The sequence below is a fragment of the Tyto alba genome, unplaced genomic scaffold, assembly GCF_018691265.1.
Source record: "Tyto alba isolate M040663 unplaced genomic scaffold, T.alba_DEE_v4.0 Super-Scaffold_16, whole genome shotgun sequence".
Classification (NCBI taxonomy): Eukaryota; Metazoa; Chordata; class Aves; order Strigiformes; family Tytonidae; genus Tyto; species Tyto alba.
The window spans coordinates 32,862,093-32,880,886 of NW_024881278.1; the positions used below are offsets into that span (position 1 = coordinate 32,862,093).

General features: G+C 41.7%; 1 protein-coding gene across 4 annotated transcripts in view; it reads right to left on the reverse strand.

The window, feature by feature from the left end:
- PRKD3 (protein kinase D3) overlaps nucleotides 1-18,560 on the reverse strand; it is a 49,186-nt gene extending 30,626 nt beyond the window's left edge. Inside the window, exons 1-4 of one of the 4 annotated variants that reach the window (XM_033011081.2) lie at nucleotides 18,483-18,560; nucleotides 13,998-15,035; nucleotides 2,251-2,389; nucleotides 422-553 (exon numbers count right to left, since the gene is read on the reverse strand). In XM_033011081.2, the coding sequence (XP_032866972.1) occupies nucleotides 422-553; nucleotides 2,251-2,389; nucleotides 13,998-14,288 (562 nt within the window). In that variant the 5' untranslated portion in view covers nucleotides 14,289-15,035; nucleotides 18,483-18,560. Of the gene's footprint in view, nucleotides 1-421; nucleotides 554-2,250; nucleotides 2,390-13,997; nucleotides 15,036-16,883; nucleotides 16,905-17,746; nucleotides 17,814-18,386 lie in introns of those variants that run through there. The other 3 variants (XM_033011080.2, XM_042789720.1, XM_033011082.2) reach the window with 3 other exon arrangements.
- Between the last annotated feature and the right edge of the window lie 234 nt (nucleotides 18,561-18,794).

Below are 18,794 nucleotides of genomic sequence, written 5' to 3' on the forward strand. Positions count from 1 at the left end.
CGGAGCACAAGAGCCAAGGAGAAGCCAGCGAGCAGGCAGCGTCAGTACCTGACAGCAGGCTGCAGAGCGCTCCGCAGCCAGCTGGACAAAGGCCATCAGCAAAGGGATTCCCCTTTGGGAGTCTCGCCGAAGCATGCACTCCTTGCGCAAAGAACACACACTTATAAGCTAACTATTTTTTTTTTTTTGTTTGTTTCACAAAGTGGGAAACAAGAACACTTTTGAAGTCATTTGCCTGAGGTCACGCACAGTTTGTGTTAATGCCAGGATCAGAACTTGGGTTTCCTGATGCACAGCCCTTTCCAACTCTACGAAATACTACATTTATCACATGCTAACATATCAAACAAGATACAATTTCTTCCTCCTCGTCTTATATAGATATACACACACAAAAGTACACTAAAAACCACAGACTTACCTTCACATTTTAATCCTTGTCGTACCAAACCCCAAAGCATCTCTCCGCAGTAGTCACAAAAAGTAGGAGCCTTGTAGGAATGCACGTAAAGTGCATGAGGACGAATCTGGAAATCTTCAACTGTAGCCAAAGCTTTTAAAAAATTGCAGTAAGTTATGGTTCTCGCCACAGGATCAACAAGGATTTATGGAAAGAATACGTTGTTTTAAAAAATGACAGATTCAAAGAACACTGTTTAGACATCGGCATCTTACTGTGTACCATTTAGATATGCATTTAGAAGATATGCAAGCTTTTTTATTGAGGAAAAAAATCCATTGGATTCTGTAGGCTAATGGCCACAACTAATCAACAGTATGAGTCACAGTGTTGAAAACCTCACTAAGTTGAGGAGGCAAATACAACAAGCTTTTCTAAAATTAACTTAACAGTAAACATTTCAAAGAGCAACTTAATTTTCAAGCTGTTTTGTAACCTTCAAAATCTTCAAATGAAGGACAGTTCTACAGGTTAGATTTTTATCTTCTAAAGGGCTTTTTCAGTAGCAGCTTATTAGATTGAACTTTGCATGTATGAAAACAGAACTGTGGATAAAGTTTCCATGGAACACTGGAAACTTCACTAGTAATGTTCTTTTTCTTCAACAGCCACAAATATATTTAAATGAATCTTCTGTCCTGTTTTTTTCAAATATTGAAAAAAAAAAAAGTGGTATTTTACACCAACATTACCTTGCCCTGATAGCTACTATTCTTTCATCAAATATGTACTAGCACTTCAGATGCAGATTCTCATGTCTCAGTTTTAAAAGAGATTTATATGTCATCAAAATGCCTCGGTTTCTGGTAGTCTGTCTGTTTATAAGGAAGCTGTCAGAGATTATCAAGAAGAGGCACACACAACAAATTTTCCAAATATGCCGTTCACCAGAAGCAGTGAAAATCTCAAACCAAGATGATCGACTACTGAACACCCTAGACACGCCTAGAACAGTAGGTCCTGAAACGCAGCCAAGGAACTCAGCCTTATGACTCTGAAAATCATACTTTATTTATCCAATTTCCAAATCTAATCCCATGACAGCCAAGAGCTCTCTGTCTCTAGAACATAACCTCAGTTTGGCACACGGTCCTTAAAGCCTGAAAGAACTGCTCGATACTAGTCCAGCTTTCATTTGTAGTTTAACTACAGCTGGCTTTTGATTAAACTTGACAGGGTATTGATGAAACACATACAATTCAAATCAGTTAGTGTTTGGGGTTTTTTTTTTGTCCTTGTTATTGAAGAGTACTAAAGGTTAATAACCACAACTAAGAACTTTATTGTTTAAAAGAAACTGTTTTCAAGCACTACTATAACCCTGAAAAGCCTGTCCTTAGAGGTATGAATCATCAACTACATTTATATGAAGTCTTTTAGCAGCATAAACCATCAACGGCAAAAGCTACAGAAGAAAAAGACAGGTCTAAGCAAAAGAAAGCCAGCAACAGGGTTGGAAGAGCAAATTCTGAATCCTACCCGCACTTCAGCTTCAGCAATTATAATAATAAACTTATATTATAAATTCATATTCCTATAATTCAGATTTATTTATAACAATAAACCTGAAGAAGATTGAAACACGATAATGAAACGATAACAAAATAAGTACTGATGCATGAGTACCGCTCGGATTTTCTTGGCAACATCTACCCAAGACACAGACCCACTATGAGACTTTAGTCAAAGAGCTCAAGACAAGCATGATAATAATGTTCCATAAAGTCCTATTTTTTTTATTTTTTAATTTACTGAATAAAGCACTGTCCCACTGTTACAACAATACCTACCAGAGAGTACAACCTCAACAAGATCTCCCTCATGTATCTCTTCTGCTGATGTAATTCGTTGCAAAATATTATCTGAGTTCAGGTCATGACGGAAGAGGAGAATTTTGTCATACATGCCAAAGAAACCACACTCTGGAAACTGTAATAGAAAGGAAACTCTAAATTAACACACGGTCTTTGATAATCCTACCCATAAATGTTTCTAATAGCAGCTACTGAACTTAAGTGTTTTAAGTGTTCCATTGAGACAAGATTGATCTGCTTATTTTTGAGGAACACCAGAACAAAACAAATAAAACCCATCAATACCAACTTCTTCCCTGTTCCCCTCCCCACCAACAGTGACGCTTTTTCCAAACCTGAAAACAAAAAAACGTTACAGGTTTTTGTTTCTTTAGATTTTCAGTCTCTCAGATGCGCATAATCAGTCTGGCACGTTAAAGCCAATTTCTCAGATACCACAACCTGGTAACCTTATTTCACAGACATTCTGGTCAGGATGGTATTCAGCTCAAGACACTCCAGCAGCACCTGCCACACTTTTCTTGAGGGGCAACCCAAGAGAGGCTCCATGTCATTATTTTACAACAGTTTATTTCTGCAGATGCAAGAAAAGGAAAACTCAATTCCCCGTGAAGACAAAAGATAATATTGTAAATGCATATAGGGAATAGATACACTAAGTAACACACCGTTTTTCCATGATAGTCCACTGAAAATAGCTTTCTTATTCTATATTTTCCCTACTCTTGAAAATATTATCAAATGTGAGTTCGACTTTAAAATGAAAACCTTAAAAGTAAACAGATTTCGCAGAGAAAAAGGGCAGGAATAAACCCTGAAGATGAACGAATACCAATCAAACAGCTCCTCTGGCCTTTTTGTTTAAATCAGAACTCAGACGCAAGGTAGTAACACACACAAAGTGCTCCACAGGAGAAAAGAGGAAGATTGTGGGAAAAAAAATATGGAAAAGCACACAACAAACTTTCAATTAATTAGGTAACAGACTACAGTTTGGTAATTTAGATCTTGCACAGTCAATAAGTGTATTAATTGTCCTTATCTAAATTAGTCAAAGATTTGTTTCTACCAAATCAAAGACATAATGAAGGTATGTCACACCCATTGTTTTCACACTCCCTTCCCATTCAGAGAGAAAATAATTTCCTCTTTCCAGTAGCAATTTTATCTGAAATATTAAGTTGGCCTCCTCTGTTTCGGTGTGCACACCCGACACGTTTACATTACACACAATACTGAAGAATCCCCATGCTCTGGAAAGCCTGCTATCCACTTGAACAGTCTCCAAGAGAGGCAGAATTTGTGCCATTTAACCCATGCAAAAGCAAAAGACAGACCTGACAATTATACTGACACCAGCAGATATTTAAACCGCAACACCAAGAAACTGATTTACTGGGCTGATGCCAAAGCAGCAGGCTGCTTCCTCTGTCTCTCATCCCTCTCTTAGTCTCCCTACATAAATCTGATATTCTCTTGTTACTCTGTACAGTAGCCATGATGGTACAGATATGACAGTAGCATTAAATTCCCCTAAACCAGATGCTTTTTAAACCTTTATATAATAAGATGTTATTGCTTAAAATCCCTTAGGTCATCTGGAATTACCCATAAGAACTCCTTGTTTACCAGACTTTATTTCAATCTACTCATCCGCTGATTCTCTTGATAAACAGAAAATATCCCTGTATATTCTGAAAACTATGTTTTTCCAATCTCCCCAAAATTATTTGAATTATGAAAGCAAATAAAACGTTGAGAATTAGCCGTGCTGCCCAAATATGTGTCTCAGTATCTCTCACAAGTATACACAGGACTTCACTTTATATTCAGAATATGCAGACACAGCACACTAGTAAGTCTTCCCAGGGAACCGACAGCTCTTCATTCCTGAAACAGTGCATAAACCTGCTTTAAGCTCTAATTCAAAATTTCACTGTGCCTCAATTAACAAGAAAACAAGTTACATTTATATGCTTTTAATAGGTGCTATACAGTTTTATTCCTTGATACTATATACACTCTTCAGCCAGGTATCACATCTTAATGCCAGTATCAACTAGAGGAAGCTACCACATCAATGCTACAATCAATTGTAGACTCAAGATAACTTCTATTTATAGCACATCAATTGCATCAAGCTGCTGAAAAACTTAATTCTGACAAAGCGGAGAGAAAAATCAATGTGAATATGGTATGTACTTACCTGAAGATAAACACGACACATTTTATTAATGCTGCTATTAATTTCAGCTGGCGATTCAGAGAATCAGTGTGAATCAGCCTTTTTATATTAAGTTCACAGAACCACCTACAAACCACGGATTTTACGGATCCTCAAAGATATTTCACAGGTTTAAGCCTCCTTCTTTTGATAAAGATACTTTTTTTTTTTTCATTCTTTGACAGCATAAATCTATCATGCAGCTGCCAGAACATTCCTAAACACAATCCCTCACCCCAGTAACCAGAGGTCACATAATCACATACCAAGAAGCACTTATTTTAAATGCTGTGACCACGTGTATTCTGCATGTGCAACATTTACCCATTCCTATGCACAAATCTTGGATTAAAATGTTTTAAATATACCACATTAACTTCAGTGACTAAAAAGCATTAATTGACACAATAAACAAAAGTTACAGATGAATACTCAAACCCCCTTCGTGACAGCAAGTGTAATCATTAAAAAGATGAGACATTACATTCCTGTAAGCATCAGCATTAATTCCAAAGTTGGTAAATAACAGTATGATGCCTACCATTAAGATTTGGTTTTCAAATAAATTCCAGACAAAAACTAAGTTAATTTCTACTGTAAAAAAATACTGTATTGTAAAAAAACCAAAATCATCTATTACAGATTGTTAGAAATGTTAGCATCAATGTCCCCATTTGGTTCTATGTTAATTAAATTGACCTTTTAAGCTGTGTATCATGAATGCTTATGATACTGTAGTGAATTGTTTTACTTCCCTCTTCTCTCAAAACAAATACACATAACACAGGGATGAAATGACTATGAAAGGTTGTCTGGTTTTGTAACTGAAATATTTAACCTCAAACCAGATAATTCCTCTATTTACAAGCTTCAGCTTGATCAGCAGCTTCTAGACCAAGATGCAGAATCACAAGCCCAGGCCCAACAAGACTAACAACAGTCTGTGCTAGGATTTATTGCAAGAAATCTCTCATTAAAGTCAGACTCTGTAGGCAGTTTCTATAGATACATGTGACAGACTTCACCCAGGACACCTTTTTCTATGCATTGTGCATGCCTAACCTTCATCTCTGAAACAATCACTCCAAAAACTAGAAGGGTTATGACAGAGATAACCTGTTCATTGGTACTACAGGGATGCAGTTGCTGCAAGGTTTTTCTGAATCCACAACGGAGGCAGGCATAGCTGAGGAACCTTGCAACAGCCCCCCTGAACTATCCTGCCTGCCCGGTGAGGTGCTGGTCTGCGTGTCCACAAACGAGCAGAGAGGAACGATGCAAGTGGGGCAGCTCATAAACACCCTGCCCGGCTCCTCCCAGGCCCATCAGCCCACCAAAGGCGTGTCGGAGGAGCACGGAGGCAAAAGGGCAGGTGGGGAACCCAAACTAAGGACTCCAAGGAAAAGCTGCCCTGTCCAGGTCCCTCCCAGGGCTGTCACAGAAGAGCCTCAGCCCCGGTTCCCAGCCATAAAACCCAGCAAGATAAGTCAACGCTAGAGCATCTTTTGGACTGAGGGGGGTTGCCACCCTGTGGTATGGGACACATTGTAAGATGCCGGGGAATTGGCATTGTACAAGACTTATTTTAGGATGTTTATGCAAGGAACGAGGTGATTCAGGGAAGAAAAAAACGTGGGGAAAAAACAGAGGACTAAGAAGATAAAAAAAAGCTGGTCCCAACAATTGTCTGGCTATGACCAGTGCCTGATCAGCACCATCTGTCCTATCTTTTCACGAAAAAACATTTCTAACTATTTTCCTGGATGATGGGTTCTCATTCTGAGCGCATGTGTGCGCATCTGAGTGCCAGCAACCAGAGCCAGACCACAGGTCAGAGGACCCGCACGTGGTGCCAGTGACCAGGGAGGCCGCAGGGAGTGAAATAAAGAGCTTGAATATTCAAATGCCAGCAACAGGCTAGACCAAGATCCAGACAGAGAGTGCCTGAGTCCAGCTGATGGAGGCATCCACTTTTGTTGGGTTTGGGGTGGGAGGGGGGGTGAGTGGAATGTTGTACACACGTATCTGAGTGTGCCTACTGGGAATACGCGGTAAATCTTGCTACTGGTTGGACCTGGGGCACGGAGCTGCAGCAGCCTCGCCTCTGCCAGGAGGCTGTCGGATTCCATTGTCCATAAGAAAACTTTTCAGGTTTTATAAACAAGCCCTTCCCCTTCCTTGCGCACACACCTCACCCCCCCCCCCCCCTCCCCGCTTCCATAATTCCCGTTATCAAAGAACAGACCCTAACACCAAGATGCCTCTCTGACAGCTCCTTCCCACACGCTTCAGCTCGGATTCCTCTCCTCTGCCCCCGCTGCAGCGCTGTGTGCCCGAGCAATGGAAGGGCTGGCTGGCTGCCCCCTGCGTGGCCAGCCCTGATGAGCTGCAGGTGGCCCGTCAGAGCCGGCGTCTAAGGCCCTTGGCCAGGCTTCCACGCGGGGAGCTCTGCAAGCAGCTTGGCTCCTTACAGATGTGCGGCGCCCTGCTCTCTCCTCCACTCCCCAGCACGCTCGGGAAGCCAGCATTCCTTACTAGCACCTTAGCCAGAAGGCTGTGTGCAGACTGCTGGCCAAGAATAACCTCATCGATTAACGAGGATTTTATTTCAAGTGGTATCTTTTAGCAGAATTTTTACGCAAAGCTTAAACTATGTTCAAGTTGTACACGACCAAATTCTTCTCTCTCGTACTGCAGCAAAGTACAGCTTTTACAGCCTTCCTTATGCTCAATTACATGAAACCGTTAGGGAAGAACACTAGCCAGTTCCTCTGAAGTGTTAAGAGCTCGTAATGTAAACTTGAAAACAAAACTCAAAGCGGAATTTTTTAAAGCCTGATTTATCTTATGGGATTATGCAGCTATAACTCTCCTGCATAAAAGCCCAAAGTGTCTGCACAGTGACTCAGAATGTATAAACTGCTAATCCCAGAATATGCTTCCTAAAAGCAAAAAGGAGACCGTTCTGTGTTAACAGCTCCAAAAGAGCATCTAACTACAGGAAATCACTTGCAGGAAGTCTACGTATGCAAGAGATTGTGCCAAAATTAATCTCTGGTGCACCAATATCATCAACTTACGTAAAGAACATATGCAATCCTTTGTAGTTGGGTGGTACTAGCATAAGCAACTCTACTAGTGCATTATTGTAGTTACTCCAAGGAAAAACAACTGGTGTTCTCTAGAATGCTTATACTGTAAGTATTACAGTATGTCTAGTTTAATTGATAGTGCATTACACCGTTCTTTTTATCCAGAAACACTCAATATACAGCAGCTAGTGTTGCTGGAGCAAAACACAACTCAGACAGACTCCTTTCTCTCTTGGCAGTAACTGAAAAAATCCATCCACTTCAAGTTCCAGGACTTACTTTACAAAGTTCTGGACCAGTCGCCAAAAATTCACACTAGGGAAAAGCGTAGGCGGATATTGTTTCAAGGTCCAATATCTCATGACCCATCATAACTCAAAACAAATGCTTCAAACCACTGAAAGTTAATTCCAAAGTCTAATAGTGCAAAACAGGCATTACCTTGGAAGGTCTTCGTTCACTGAAATCACTCCAATCTATTATCCGGCATCCCTACCCAGCTATTCACTCCCACTCTTTCGAATCATGTGCCAAATCACATTATCACACAGACAGTCAGCTTCAAACATGTTGCATGAGATCTTTCCTTCACCAGATGCCTCAGTGCAGACATACTTGGACTACTGCTTGGCTAGATTTTCCAGCGTACAAACCTATTACCATGCTGGAGATGTTCATCTGCCCCGCATATACCAGCTCCGTGTCCCCACTACTCCCAGCTCCCATCTTCTCCCAGGCGTGTGTGTTTCTCATGCCTCAACTCTCTCTTACTCTGATGCCTTATTTAGCTCGTACGAAGAAAGCAGATGACAAGTCAAGAAGGCAGACGAACAGGGGGGAAAAAAGATTTAAACACAGCTGATGAACACAAAACATGATTTGCATTAATTTTAGAGCCATTCAAAAACGAACACCACGAACTATTACAAGCTTAACCTGCAGGAAAACCCAGAAGGATGATTGCAGTACTGTTACCTATTTATTACACCAAGTTGTTACTGCAAGAGTTGTAGAGAACCACTTGTAATATGATCCTTTTACTTCTCAATATTTTATTAGTAAAACATCTGTTAACGCTTGAGAAATCATATTAAGCTTCAAGTCAACACCTCTGCCACAATTTGGTTAGATAGCTATTACCATGACAATGTCCAAACCTTCAGAAGACCGTTTATATTTATTCCACATTTTGGTCTTTTCACAACATGACAATCTAAAGTATTTTAAAATAAACACTTTTTTCCCCTTCAGCAGCCCTCACTGAAGAGCTGGCTCTCCAAACTACTTTAATTCAGCCCCATTAAAACGTGAATTTTTAGGTATACGAATAATACAGGTACACAGATAATTGTCCCTTGGTTAGAAAATTCTACAGACATATTTGTGTGTTCTTCACGTCAGGCTTTTTTTCCCCCCGATTAACAAAGCAAAAATGTTTGAACATATCTCCTCATTTCCCTCCCTCCTCCCCTCACACCCCCTTCTCTTTCACCCCCCACGCCCCAGTCTGCTTCATCTTCAGAGGCAACTGGTTAGTTTTCCAAACAATCCAGGGACTTCAGTCTATTCCAGTTAACACAAGCTGAATCCTACCTAGTCTAATTAAAATAATAGGCAGGACTATCAAAAAAGTACATACATACTGATAGGATCACATGCAATTCAGACTATTTAAATTACTGACCAGGGAATGAAATGTACCAGACTATAACATTTATAAAAACAGTGAAAGTATGAAACTACAGAAACAGTAGAAAGACTCACAAGCAGGTGTAATATGCAAAATTTAACGCCTTTTCAACACAGTTATACTTCCAGTGATTGTGTTCTCAACACTTTGCACAGTTCAGAGTCTTAAAGGAATAAATAAGACCATGTACATGTTAACTACCTGTGTAAGTAGCCATTAACAGATGTAGACTTGAATTCAGGCAAGTCAAAACAGCATAACGTGGTGAGAACCAATCAGGGAATTACCACTAGTAAGCAAGCGTAAGTACTGTTGGGAGAGTAGTCAACATTTAAGGTAAATAATGACAACTTACGAACTCTGCCTACAGAGAGAAAGACGATCAAAAACCCCAATATGGAAAAAATAGCCAAAAAATAAGATGAAACAACAAAGAAGCACAAAGAAAGTCAGTAATCCAGTAGAAATGAGATTATACACAATCATTAATTTGCTGTTGAGGACAGACAATTACATGTGCAGTTGGAAGAGTGATCGTGTTAGGATGAAGAAAAATTAAGACAATAAAAATATTACTGCTAGCAAAGACACCAAGCACAAGAGTTACAGGAGTTAAGATGAAAGCAACAGGTGCTAGATAAGGGTTTCAAGCCTATATGTAAGCAAGACAGTTTTGAAACTGCTTTGAAGAAAGAAATGAAAAAAATGTACTACATATGTAAGAGTTCAGCAATAGCAGAATTGTAAACATTGTTGGTGGAAAAGGTTTAAGAACAAACCTGAAACAGGCAGGCCATGGAATAAAAACTACTTTTGGAGATGAACTAAGACCCAAGGTAAACCAAAAAACTATTAGGCTAGATCAAGTTTGATAAGAAAAAGATAAGACAGACAGGAAACAAGTTCAGGAAACATGAATGAAAGACTAGAAATATATGATGGCAGGGAAAGAAGAGGAAGAGAGTTTGAAAGTAAGATTGGTTTTGTTTGCCCCCTTTTTTTAGTTTTTAAATTTAAGACATATGAGAGCACCATGTTATGAAAATACAGAAGAAAAATGAGGGAAGTTTGTTAATCAATAAGACTTAAGAAATACCCGTTTGACTTTGCTAAGTCAAGACCATTTGGGTGGGTTCAGTGAAGTGGAAAAAGAAAAACTAGTTTGTAAGATTAAAAAACAGACTGTATGGGTAAACAATGTATCGGTACTCAAGTCAAAAAGAAGCCAATGGTTAGAAAGGACCAGGAGAATTTCAGGCAAACACCCTAAGGTAGAAAGGCAATTGGCCTATTTCAGATCAAAATGCAGCAAAACCATTGGAGGAGAAGAACGTAAAGAAGAAGGATGCTCAGTATGACTGAAAATGAAAAGGATGAAGGACGGGTTTGTAGATGAAAAAGGTAGATAAGGGAAGTTTCAGAATCATGGAAGTAGAGTCATCAATTTAAGGAAAAAGTTATATTAAATCTTGCAGGTGCTGATACTATACAAGTAATAGCACAGAACAATCAAATGTTTTTCATTTATAGATATTAGTTTAACTAAAACAAAAATAAGCAAGCTAGAATAAAGCCTTTACAGCAGAATTTTCAGTTTGCAGGCAGTGGAGCATCACCATATGTGAATTTCTAGTTCTAAGCTAGTAAACCCTACTTTATATCCTCTCATGTGAGGAATAACAAAATAGTATTTAAACGCAAAAGAGGATTAAAAACTTGCTTCTGTAATATCTGATCGTTGTGCAAGGACACACTGTCCATCTGCAATTTATGCTACACATTTTTCTGCTTCTAAATACACTCCCTCTATTCCAGCAGTTCATGCTTTGGTTCTTCAGACTCCCCCTGAGACTGTATGTCAGGTACTTTCATATACAGCAATCTAGGTAAGAGATGAACAGAGAAGACAGATCGAGATTATAACCAAGAATCTTTTGAAGCATCCCTACAAAGTCTACAGTTTGTTTTTGCTCAGGACTCCTATTAAGTATTCCAATATACAATACCCCTAACATAGCGCTCCCTGAATTTAACTTTAAACTTGGAAAACAGCTTTGGCTCCTCTCCTGGTGTTTAGAAAATTTGTAACAGAGCTAAGAGACACATCAAATATTTGCATTACTCATCTCGCTCTCCTTGCAGACACGTCTCTGGAGTTTCAGTTCTGCTGATGCTACTTTTAATTACCCTTTTGCAAAACCTGAACAAGCTACACCGACCAGCAACACCCAAAGCAGGAAGCACAGTTGACCATCAACAACACAGCAAGACTGGCAATACAGAAAGTGCCTTAGGTAAACACAGTACTTATTTCCTAACTAAACTGCTCTCCAGACAGAGGCTTTTGCAGGATTGTTTTCCACCCAGCTGATTAATTTCCCCTGGAAGAAATAAAGGTAAGGCATAAGTTATTTTTCTGACAACTTCTGAGGACGGTGTAATTACTTTTATAAAGGTTAAAATGCAGCCTCCTCAGAGATCTGCTGTAAATCCTAATCAACAGTTTGAAATAGTTATGCAGTTTAAGCTCCCAAGCAAAAGAATACCTGAAACTTTTTTTTTTTTTTTGTTCCAGACAGGCAGAGAAATACAAAGCTGAAACGTGATTTTAAAAGCACTATTAAAAATAAGTAAGGAAACTCCCATTGAGTTCTAGTAAAGATACCATCCAAATTAAAAAAAAAAAAAAAAAAAAAAAAAAGCAAAGCTATAAAATGATTCCAAGTAAAATAAGGTATTTTTCTTTTTTCATTAAAGTAGTGTAACAGTAAACAGATAGTGTTAACTACAAAAGTATCACAAGAACAAACTATACAGTACCCTGAAGTTGAGAGCCAGGAAATGGTGAAGACAGTTTAAGCAGGCTGTGGAATACCAAAAAAAAGGGAAGCTTTAACACTGCTGAACCTCAAAGGCATACCCAGTAACTTCAAAGTTTTCAAGTGGAAAAAACAGGTAGCCATATGCATGCCCATACACAGAAAAACAGTTTACAATTTTTACACAAATTCAGAATTATCTATATATCAATACTAGAATATTTAATATGCTTGCAACAGTCACCAGATCTAAGAGAAAAAAAAAAAAGTCACACCAGGACATACTGCTGTCAAATAAGGATATTGCCACTTGTGCACTGGCTGCAAAACTACTTATGGAAGATGAATCCACCACACATAAGGTTGGTTCCTCATCAGTCTGCTGCCTGCAAACATGCTCTCACTGAGCAGTCATTTACTGGTAGCATCAGCTGCAGGAGAACATAAACTGAATCAAAGCCAGACAAAAGCAGAAAACGGATCTTGAAATCATCAACAGTTTTGCAGTAGATTAGGCTCAGCACATAAGAAGTTTCTTGAGCTATAACAAGAACTGGAGCTAAGTTTTTAGCTGAGCCTGCCAAAAGAACAGAAAGGAAAAAGAAAAAACAGTGTAAATGTATTTGTTTTCATCTTTAAGACAGAAGACAGGAAATATACAGATGAAAAGAAGAGTTGATACAGAAAGAAAAAGCAGCCCCTAAAATGGCTGCGAAAAAGTGCACCTAACATGCATGGTACAAAAAAAAAAAAATGTTGACCCAAATAACTTGTCTCTTCAGGAAGGAACTAGCATGCTGAACTACATTTTAGTAACCCATAAAATTTTTATGAAATCAGCTTGCTTGCCAACTCTTTCATAAAATTATGGAAGATGCAGTAAACTGTGAGATGAGGACAAAAGATACACAAGCAATGAGAGTTCATATAATATTTGCATTTACTTTCTTTCAAGCTATTAAGTGAAAAAGAACCATCTAATAAAACTAATCAACCACAAATACCAAACACAACAAGGAAAGACATGGAGAACACAGTTTCATACAAAACAATCTACCTTCAACTCCCTCCCTCTCATCCACCCCTGGCCTTGAAGGAAAAAAGCAATTATTTCTTCCTTATTTTATGAAACGTTAACTCCCTTTCAGGTTGCTCAGTAGGATCTAACCTACATAACCTAAATAAAGATAAAACTTGGATACAAAACCAGCAAGATCAATGTTATTTCCTTCCTCGAATCAGAACTTGCAACAACTTAACCAAGACAAATTTTAAAAGTATGCTAAGAATTTTTTTATTTCTTTATCAACCCTCTCAATAGAAATTATGTTGATAATAGTCCTCTTATAAAAAAAGTACCACAGGTATTCTTTACTTGGGATAACAACACTAGGACAATATTAGCTGTTTGGTGGGGGTTTTAATTACTAACTAGAAACAAAAGGAAAAGCTAGCATCATGCAAGTCTGCAGGCCTGCAGTGCATTCCTGTAATCACAACTGGTCCCTCCATTACAGCCCGCTATACTGTTCCAAGAATACTGCTTAATAGTAGCAAGCATAAACTAGTAAAAACCTAAGATGTTAGCGACAATCACTGAAAGGAAGAAACCATATTCTTCGTGTTATGAAAACTAATTCTTGCACAACGTTTACTACTACATCTTCTTTAACTAGACTTCATGAGGAAGAAAGCAACAGGAAGGTTTACTCCTTTTAAATTAAAAGCTATCTTGGGAATTAGCAAAATGCCTTTGTGCATAACCGCAACTATTTAACATGGATCTTTGTCACTATAGCAAACTTCTTGGCATATTCTAGTCACGCGTTGCTATTACTAAGCAGTCTGTTACAAAACAACTGTTGCCATCAGCAGAACACGGTCCTGTTATACCATACCTTCTGGTAAACTATAGAGCAGACGAGGTCTTTAACAGCAGAGAGGGACAGGTCCTGAGCTTCAATGGTGACAGTCTCTCGGGTGAGACCGATCTGCAGAAGGAAGGAGACCCCATGCATAGAGCCCCGGGAGTTGGTGAGGCTCTGGGTACTGAAACTGCCATTGGAGAGTCGACTGGAGAGCCCCGACTGGGGACTTGAAGACAAAGTTGGGGTTTGTGGTGCAGCAGCATGACACGTAGGTGGGGAAAACTTCTGTAAGGATGGGGGAGAGGAGTCGTTTGCTGACATCTGACTTGCTTTACTCTGCCGAGATCTCCCTAGTAGTCAAATTCTAAGAAAAATATGTTGTCAGTTCTTGGTGTGAAATGAAAACAAGGATAATGTAACTTTCCCTTTCTTCGTTCAGTAAAACGCCCCTGACCAGTAAAACTCAGTTTTCCCTTTCATTCTGTGCAAGCCGAGCAGTAAAATAATTTCAACCGTAAGTTACTTTAAATTAAAGGTTCTCTTTCCACAGTTACAATCAGCTGATCAAAAGCAGATTGCCTGTCCTTTAGCACCACGTCCAGACAACAGAGGCTTACATCAAGGCCTCACAGAAATACATCAGCTCTGCTGTTTTATACTTGTCCTTCATTTTTAGGCATTAAAAAAAAAAAATAGCTGGAAACACAAATGGAAATAAACGTTGGTAACTCATTAAAAGTATCCTCATTCACCTAATTCCACAGATCGTATCTCAAATGCAAAGTCATCTTCATGTAGATAGCCCTTTAGAATGACAAAAAAAAAAGGTATCCTTGAGCAACAACAGAAGTCCGTGCATGAGATCAATCTATTCCTCCTTCAGAAAGTCTTCTCTGAATTCACAGGACACAGTTAACTGGGAGATCAGTGAAGGTATCTGATTTCATTTTTATGAAATATTTTAGCTCATGAAGTGCAGGAGCAGAATGTCTGAAGACACAATCACATTAAATGTAATCTCTAGCTTCACCCAGATAATCTCCAGCATTTTGAAACGTTGTACTCTGCCTGTAGGGGAAAAGATAAAGTTGTTATTTCATGTGAAATGCATAAAAGCGCATAGCAACGTCATAACCACGCTACTCTAAAGCAGCAGGATCACCAATTCCTTGTACTCAAATATGTTGTTAGAAACATGTTGTGCTTATAACTTGGACTGTTTTCCCATTGTATGACACACAAGACAAATCAGACCTAACACTGCCCAATACGTTAACACATCTTTTAATTAAGAGTAATTTAGCAGAGTGAAGCACTTAACAGTTAAGAGATTTAAAAAAAAAAAATATATATATATAAAAAAAAAGGGGAGGGAGTAGACCACAGCTCTGTTTTGTAGGTATATACCAAGAAGCTGGTGGGTAGGGAAGGAAATTTATTAAATACACCGAAATGTTCAAAAAAACATAATGTCAAAACTCAAAAAAAAACTCTATCTAGCATGTACTCAGGATATCGTTTTAATACTTTTATTCCAGACAGCTGAAGAACATCTTGTACAAACTCTAAATGTAGGAAAATGGGCGTAGCATACAACTGAGCATTGGTCCCTTTGGAAAAAAAAAATAAAAATCATTTAATACTCACTTGTCAGATTGAAAAAGCAAGTCTGCTACAACCTTTTAAAATAAACCATTTCATGAGCACCGGCTCAAAATACTTGTTACAAGGTGCTGTGCTACCTGATTTGATACTTCAAGCATTTCACAAGAAACTGAAATGCTCAAAAAGAATAATTTTTAGATTCCCCAAGCAACTTCTGCCACAGAAAAAGTTAGCTGTGAATGCAAAAGTGGTTCAAATACATAGATACTACATATTGCTAACAGTTTTTAAAGGAGGACAGATCCATACACGACACCAAAATCAATAAGCTACCATATTTTTCCCTTCCCTTACGTACAAAAAAAAAAACCACCAAAACTCCAAAACTCAGAAAGGGTATTATTAAGATTAAATAAAATTGTCAAAAAAAAAAAAAAAGCCACATTTTATCACACACAATATAAACTGCCCTTGCTACAAATAAGGGTGATAGGTGGTAAAACAGTCCACTTAATAGATTCCACACTCCTGGTATTTACCAGTGTGATAACTCAAAAAACCCCACTGCCACTGCATTCTGAAAGGTAGAAAATGAAAAAGGGGTACATGAATTACAGTACTGGAAGGAAAATAAGCTCTTGATTCTGTGATAAAAATTCCTAGAAGGGGCTCCAGGAAAGAGAACAAATTGATACCTTCTGGATCCTCAGCACAGGTGTCTACAAACTGTTCTCAAATACTCAAGAGTTGCTGGACATTTACCAACAACACCTGAAAAGACAACTTCTGCCTTAGGGAACACACTGAACGTGACACAGATGAAGGTCATAAATAGGAAGAATAAGGGCAGCGACAGTAACATTTCAGAACCTTTCTCAAGAAAGCAGCTTCACAGTGCCTTCAACTTTGTTTGAAGATGACTTATTCCTGATTTCTGCATATTGCTTTTCTCTTCCTCACTTCTCACAGATACCAGAGACAGCAAATACTAAGCCTTAGGGGTGGATCTGAATGAAAAAACAATAATGCCTAACCAACATAAGAGAAAACGGAAAAGTCATATGATGTGAAAGAATTAATACGTCTACGAAGCAAGTTTAATTTAGATAGTGAAAACACAGTGTGAAAGCTCACCCACGGCTGCCTAATTAGAATGTTAATTACATTTACTTAAAGCATGCTTTATTTGCATTTACAAAGCCTTTTCATACTAAGTGTATGTGCAAATAAGCCTTTAATGAAGTTTATTTTTGCCACCTGGTAGAAAAGAACGGATCTTTTTAAGAAAGGAAAACCAGAGAAACTGCTCACATTATAGTCAGGATAAGCCGAGTCTGAACACCAAATAAAGTAGGTGCCTATTGAAATTTATATTCGGTCCTACGATTATATATTTTATATATATATATATATGAAAACGCCCTACGCCTCAATAGGCAGAGAGGCACCAGGGCTCCGTGGGGAGCCCACCCGGCCCTTTCCCCGCCGCACAGCTCGCAGCCCACCTGCCAGCCAGCTCCCGCCGCGGAGGCGCCGACCCCCCCCCCCCCATTTTCCTCTGGGGGGCTGCTCCCAACCCGAGCCCCTTTCAGGCTTCTCCGACACCCCCTTTCCCCCAGCCAGGCGCGGCACCAGGCTTCGAGCCCCGCTCCCAGCGGCAACTCCCGCTCCCCCCCCCCCCCCCCCCAAGCAAAGGGGGGAGCTGGTGGCTGCCCCGGTTCCCGGGGAGGGGGGGGGGGGCAGGGGCTGGCAGAAGCCGGCGCGGCGCCGTCCCTCCCAGGTTTAAATCCCCGCTGGGCGACCCGCCCCTCCCGGCACCGCTTCCCCGCCGCGCCGCTCTCCGGAGATGATGTGGCCTCGGCCCCTCACCCCCCTACCCCGGGGCACCCACCCTCAGCGCCAGGGCGGAGCTGCCGCCGCGACGGCGCTTCCCCCTCAACACACTGCTGAGGCGGGGGGGGGGGGAACCCACCCTCACGGCCCCCGGGCAGGAGCTCTCGCCGGAGTCGGCGGCGGCGTCGCCGCTCCCGCCGCGGCAGGAACTTTCCGAGTCCGCCCCCGCCCTTCCCCGGCGCGACGGGCCCGGTCCGCCCCCCCCAATTCCGCCCGGACCCCCCCCCCCCAACCCCGGCGGCGCGCCCCCCTCCCCTCCCCTCCCCTCCCGACGCACCCACCTGCGGCCCCGCCAGGTGCCGGCTGCCCCCGCGCCGGAGCCGCCCCGCGCGCATCTCACCCGCCGCGCAGCCCCGCGGCTCCCCGCACACACACACACACACCAGAGCCGCCCGGGACGGGCTGCGGCGCGGGGGCTGCCGGGAGCTGTAGTCCCGCAGCCCCGCTCTGGCCCGAGGCGCCGCGACAGAGTCAACTACAAGCCCCGGCGTGCCCCGAGGGATCGAGACGGGAGGGGGGAGGGGGGAAAGAGAGCGCTCAGCGAGGCGGCGCGCATGCGCGGGCCTGCCCGAAAGAGTTTCCGTTAGTTTTGTTGCCTGTGGCGGCCGCTGCCCTGAACCGCTAACGGGGCGGCGGGACGGCGCCGTCAGCCGTGCCCTGCGCTCGTTGCTGCCGCTGTCCCGTCCCGCCCCGCCTCGCCGGCCCCCGCCGCCTCCGGTCGTGCCAAAACCTGGGTCGGCGCCAGCTCTCGCACCCGCTCGCTGCCGCGCCGGCGCCGGCCTCGAGTTTCGACAGCTCCTCCGCTCCCCCCCCCCCCCCCCCCCCCCGCTCCGCCTCAGGGAGCGCCCTGGGCCTTCCTGCTCCCCGGCCCAGCCGGGGCTGCCGCAGCCCTCCTCTCCATCTGCACCGCTTTCAGTTCACCTTTTCCGGGGCGGGGGTGGCCCAGCGCAGCCCCCACGGAGATCTCCCCCCGGGCCTCGGACGAGGCCCTTCATCTCTGCAAAGGAAATACTTGACCTAGTGGGTCGCTGAATCACGCCGCTCTTTTTCGTGGCCGCTCTGACCTGGCAGCTCAAACGGGCTTTCTGCAAACAGTGCGCCGGACATGGCTGTCCCCATCTGCCACTATGCCTCAACAACCCCCCCACACACACACACACTAATACTCTGATTCACCCAAATCCCATCTTCCTGCTCTGCATTAATGATGTTAATGATGCCGCTCTCGCATCATCAGCAAATCTCTGCACGCAAGATACTTAGCCAACGCGTTTAGCAAAAGTACTAAATAAAACTGGTCACAAGGCAAAACTGCGTTTGTAACTTCCC